Genomic DNA, 6000 nt, shown 5'->3' on the forward strand with positions numbered 1-6000 from the left:
TACTAAACACTTGTTTTAGCAATGAAACCATATGATTTCTTGAAATGTCCCTTTTTATTTTTGACACCAAGTGATCAAAATAAACATCACAGTATCTTGGAATGGAAGGTATTGAAGCAACTTAAAATTTAGAAATTACAGTTTGAGAGCAGAACTGAAAGAGACATTTCGCAGTGGAAGAAGTGAGTAACTGTGAAATTAGGACACACAACTATCAATATAGCTTTAATCTTAAGCTTCTTTTCAGACTAATACTCCATTGTGGAATGGTGCAGAGGTGTTGGCTGACTATGAGCACACAAGGAACAAACACATTGCATCTGAGACTGAATTTACTCTCTATAAGCTACCTTACAGAATGAGAATTACAAGTACAAAGGTACTCTCTTGTGTACTAACACATCCTACAATTACCAGTAGCAAGTGATATCCCTGCCCATGGCAGAGTGTTTGGAACATGATCCTTAAGGTCCTCTCCAACCCAAACCATTCTATGATTTGACCTACTTGTACAAGAAGTTACATGGAGCCATCTGTGGGTGCAGAGTCCCTTGGGTTTGACTGTGGTTGGATCTGTACAAAGGATTCAGGTAATCGGCACGATTTTTCCACAGGTGAGCCCACAATGAATATGTTCGTTCTTGGATTCTGAAAAATAATATTAAATATATTAAAGTCTCTACTACAATTCAGGTATGGCTAAAGTTTAGATGCTACACTCCAGTGCTCTGTACTACTCATTTACGATCACCTTTACCCTTCCTTAACAGAATTAGACTTAAGTTACACATACAGAAAAAGAGGCCCATATTCCTTTGTTGGTCACTAAAGGCAAAACCTGGTGTATTTCTCATAAGCCCAGAGTAGCTGGAGAGAGAAGATGGAGAAACTGGTTACTCTGCAAGATGGGAGACGATCACTTCCATAAAGCCAGCTTTCAGACCAAGCTCTACCACAAAGGGATCCCCACATTTAAAAATACTAGAGCACTGTGCAGTTAGGTCTTGGGATCTCATTACCCGTGAAGGTTTCGATTTTAAATGGACTGTGGCACCAAGGGTGCTCTGCATTTGAGCAGTGAAAGGGACGGAATGGCAGCAGCAAGCAGTAACTCCCACCTTTCTCATTACTACTGCTGTCATGATCCGGATGCATGAGAAAAGCGGTGGGCATCAGGGTGCACCTGGGAAGCCAGGGCCCCACTAAGCAGAGCTGAACATCATCACTGCTAGGACTGATATCATTGTCTCTGTTTGGGCCTCAGGGCCACTAGGTTAATTTGTAATTGGTTTAGGGCCAGACAGCAGAAGGATAGTTGCTGACTCAGTCCTAGGGAGGGCGACCGGACAAAGAGGCTGTTCATGAGAAAGTATCCAAGAGATCAGGACTGAAGCGCCCTGACATGAGATCCAGAGACAGGCTGAAACACAGAAAAGCAGTGACTCAAAGTGAGAACTTAACTAGAGTTAATTTTGTATTAGAGCTGCAGTGACAGCTTGCCTTGTGTGTTGTTAATGCTGCAGTAATGAAGGGGCCACATGGCTGAAGGGCTAATGCTCTTGTCAGTTTTCCCTAATCCCTGTCATGCACGCCATGGATTACACTCCCAGCAGAGCCACATTGCAGAGGATCGCCTTTTTTTTTGGTATTAATCTGTGTTGCCAGAAGATGACAGCCAAGAAGCCCATGCCGCACCCTGCGCCTTACCAAAGCACATAGATGTGGCCTGGCAAACGTCTGACTCCTCAAGACACCACCACCCACAGAGCCCACAGGGAGGTATCCCACTGAAGAAAAGTCTTTCATACTTCAGCTCTCGTCTCTCCTTCTGGCTGTTACACAGGAAATTCCCAAACTGGCAAGAATAGATATGATGCTGTATGTGGATGAGGAATCTCTCGTTGAATTCAAAGGCACAAGGAAACTGTTCCATTAGTTGCCAAACACATTCGATGAACTGGTCAATAACAGGGGATATCTCCTTTGGATCTCCATCTAAATTGCCATACCTGGAACAAGACAAAATACATTGAATTATAACCAGAAACCTTCTCGGAAAACTGAATTAACAATAATGAAAATGAAAACCTCACTTGTAGTGTGCAAGTTACATCATAACCATTAATTTCTAAAATCTCAACTGCTAGTTAAAAAAAGATGCACGATTCACAGAGTAGAATGAAGGCAGAATTTATCAAATACAAACAAAAAACTTTTAGGTGTGTCTTGTTGCCTTACAGCTACTAATGGCTGGCTGCTGCATAGCTTATGTTTTAATGCTATTAATATAAAGTTATACCACAGTAATGTAAGTCATCATAAGAATGACTACAGTGACTTAATGCCAAAAAAAGTATCTTAGACAGTCGTTTAATGGCAAACCATTCCCCAAACCAGAAAACGGAGCAGGAGAGGAACACAAAAACCTTGGCAGAAAACTGTTTAAAGCTGCCCTCTCTTGGTGAAATTTTTTGAAAAATGGAAATGTTTACAGGCTATGGTAATGTCACGTCAAGTAAGCATCAAATTTTGTGCCTATAAAAATGTCTCTTTAAGATCACTTGCAATGAAGAAAGGGCTCCTGAAAATATGAAGCAGGTCTTCAGTAAAGGAAGAAGCATTTTCAGTCAATTATTCTGCTTGTGTATGTGCATATATATATATATATATATATGCCAACAGAATGGAATTCCAGAAACATCTAAAATTGAAACTTCAACTATTATTATGAATCAAATTATTATATTAAGAAAATATAGCTATGTTGTAATGCAAACCAAAGCTATCCGTGGTGATTAGTAGAACTTTTCGCCATCAATAATAAAACAGACATCTGAAAGTATCATATTAAATGTAGTAATTCCTGTGGGAGTTTCATAGGTGCTGTGGAGCTGCACAGATTTCCTGAAAGTTTGGCTGTGCTTTTTTGAAGCTAGAATAAATTTATAGTCAAATCATGCAATATAATGTAGGTAAAGTCCTATATAAAAATTGCAAATTTTGTTTTTATTGAAAAATAAAATGAAATACAAGGGGAAAAAACCTAAAAACGTGGATATTTGTCCATGTTTAAATATATGAAGTCTTCAAATATTTTCATTACATTATAGCATTTACATAATGGATGTACAAAATAATTTGCCCATATGTATTATTTTCTGCTTTGCTGTACCTGACGTTTCTGAACAAATCCTACTGTCTTCATTAGAACAGAGTATATTATATATAAGAGTATATTTTATATAAGAGCTAACTCACAGACGTGCCTAGGATTAAACACTGTCCTGTAGTGTTTAATGTAGGATGGAAGAGGTAGACTTTGCTGAACACAGACCTAGGTGGGGAGTCTTGGCACTGCTGGAATCCAAAGGGGTTTTGCAAGCCACATGGATCTCTCAATGCTTGTAGCAGCTGTGAGACCAGCATTCAGGACTCCCCAAAGCAGACTTGGAGTGCATGTATAAGAAAAGACTGATATGAAAATATTTCACTTTGATTTTTCCAGGCAGCTAAATTACATAGTAGGAGAAAAGGGTATAGCAGTTTCCCGAGGGCATTCTGTTGATATGCTTTGCAAGGCAACAAGGAAGTAAAATCCAAATGGAAGCGGATATTGACTACATAAAAATACACAAAGGAAAACCTTAGCACCGCCTTACCTGTGGTTAAATTTGTGACCAAAGGAAACCCAGTCTTTTTCAATTAACACCTACAATGAGAACATTGCATTCAGTGTTGTGGAGCAGAGCTGACACATGTTGAAGCAGGCAGAAGAGTGGTGTAAACAAGCTGTGTTGGAACCCCAGTTCTTATAATAAGCAGAGAAGTGATAAGCAAGAATGATGTAAGCAAGCAGCATTACAATCCCAGAGAGTTTTCAGAAAAAGCAGAAAAATAATGAGTGATGAGTACTGCTGCCAGCTGAAGAGAAGGTAGAACTCTTCACAGATGCAGATAGGACTCTGGCATTTCAGCACAACTTCAATGAGCTTGATTCATCATTTTCTAAAATAGAACCTAAAAACATCTCAAACACCTTTTTAACATGTGACCACTAACTTGATAAGCATTTCTAGGTGCTTTACCAGTGCTAATTTTCTTGGGAAAGGAATAGATTTTTCAACATAGCTGCTCATTGCAATCTAATGTCTAGGGAGCACACACCTCTGACACACGAAACTTCAGTGATCCCTGAAAATGAATAGAAATTCTTGCTTGCACAAAGCTCCTTGGTCTCTTTGAAAGTTTCTGGGTTAAGGTTAGGGAAATATATAAATGAGTGCCCAACTGATCCCCACCTTTGATGACATTTCTTATAAAAACTGGGAGACTGTAACTAGGACAGATAAAGACCTTCGTTCCTACTTAAAAAAAAAGCAAAAAGGGAAAGTTAAATTTCCATTAAGACCAAAGATACTAATCTTAAATAGTGTCATAATGCTTTATTTACTCTGTGAAAAAGAACCTGCTTACCATGAATCCCTTCATAGTTCTGTAATATGGATCCAATAGAATGCTCGCTACAGAGCAAACCTGGGCTGTCCTATCCCAGCCATCAGAGCAGTGAACAAGCACACTCACACCTTCCTCAGCCACAGCCTAAGGATACAGAAAAAGTCAGAAATTTCACAGGCAGGCAGAAAGGTAAGAGGAACAGCGAGACAGTGCAATATAGAGAGTAATAATTGTGGAATCGTGGAATTTTTTTATTCTGCCACAGAGTTCTTGAATTATGTGGAAAGTTGTTCCTCTCATTCGAGTCAGAGTGGACAACTACCTAAAGCAGTTAATGCTCTAACTTAAGTAGCAGCAACAGAACAGTCATATTTCCAATATGGCTTTTAATTTCACATCTTGATGGTAATGTTAGTAACAGCAATGTGTGCTTCTGATGCCAGCACTAGTGTGGTTCTTATTACAGCCCGCAGGGGTTCTATTTTGGTAGAATTGACTTGTCTCTTGAGATAAACCCTTAAAGAAGAGATCATACTAAGTATTCCAAATTCTGGTGTTGCATTATTTTTGGAACTTGAGGTTGGTTTTTTTAAAATTCTAAGGGGTTTGGCCTTTGTCATTTCTAAAGACAACTAAATTTAGAAAGCAGAGAAATAAAATAGGTTAGGAAAGATATTGCTTAGAAAAACAAACATTTAAGTTAAATTTGGGCTTAATAGGCAACGAGGAATAAAAATAAATTATGTATGTTTATCTCAAGAGACAAGTAAATTCTACCAAAAATAGAACCCCTGTGGGCAGGAGACCAACAACTGAGAACTGGGAACCATATAAATAAGAACAGGTCAAAACGCATATCTGAGGAGGCATGAGGCTAGCAAGCATATGGACAAAGGGTAAATTTCTTGGACAGTATTTTAAGACTAGCCACTGGGGAAAAGTTGGCAAAAGCTAATGTAAATGACCTGATTTCTGTAAGCTGATGACAGCTAGGAGGGCTGGGAGAAATAATAACATGTGCATTTATTCCACAGCTGCTGTTCAGGTAAGAAACTGCAGTTGCCTGCAGAGCAGGAGGAAGCTAAGCCAGAGAAACAAGTAGTTACTGACGAGGGAACCTCATGAAGTTTTATCCGTATAGTCATATGTAGCAGGTCATGTGAATAAAATGGCCTATAAGAAATCGTAATAGTAATCTCAAAAATAAGGATTGAAACTGTAAAAGGCAGAACACAAGGAAGGGAGTAATAAAATTAAAAGTAATATTTGTAAATAACAAATATCTGTGTGAGATTAGAAGAAATCTTATCAAAGCCAACAACTGTTTTCTAAACAATTCTCCAGTATGTAAGAGTAGTAGCTGCTAGAGAGTTTGGCCATGGTAATATGCAGGAGATGGTTTAGGAGATTAATTTAGTTGTCTGCAAAATAACTCAGAGGGGATAGCACAGTAGCTAATATTCCTGCATCATAACTACTATGTGAAGAAGTAGTCCTCGAATAGAAACCTTCAGCAAAGAAAGTATCCGGAAACCAGCAGAGAGG

General features: G+C 38.8%; 1 protein-coding gene across 1 annotated transcript in view; it reads right to left on the reverse strand.

The window, feature by feature from the left end:
• Window positions 1-6000, reverse strand: part of MTMR7 (myotubularin related protein 7) — a gene marked incomplete at its 5' end in the record, with an annotated part of 28450 nt that overhangs the window by 2439 nt on the left and 20011 nt on the right. The window contains 4 exons of the mRNA XM_009874839.1: window positions 508-648; window positions 1809-2009; window positions 3660-3709; window positions 4474-4599. Coding sequence (XP_009873141.1) covers window positions 508-648; window positions 1809-2009; window positions 3660-3709; window positions 4474-4599 — 518 coding nt within the window. The remainder of the gene's footprint in view (window positions 1-507; window positions 649-1808; window positions 2010-3659; window positions 3710-4473; window positions 4600-6000) is intronic.

The sequence above is a fragment of the Apaloderma vittatum genome, unplaced genomic scaffold (genome assembly GCF_000703405.1).
Source record: "Apaloderma vittatum isolate BGI_N311 unplaced genomic scaffold, ASM70340v1 scaffold20798, whole genome shotgun sequence".
Taxonomy (NCBI): domain Eukaryota; kingdom Metazoa; phylum Chordata; class Aves; order Trogoniformes; family Trogonidae; genus Apaloderma; species Apaloderma vittatum.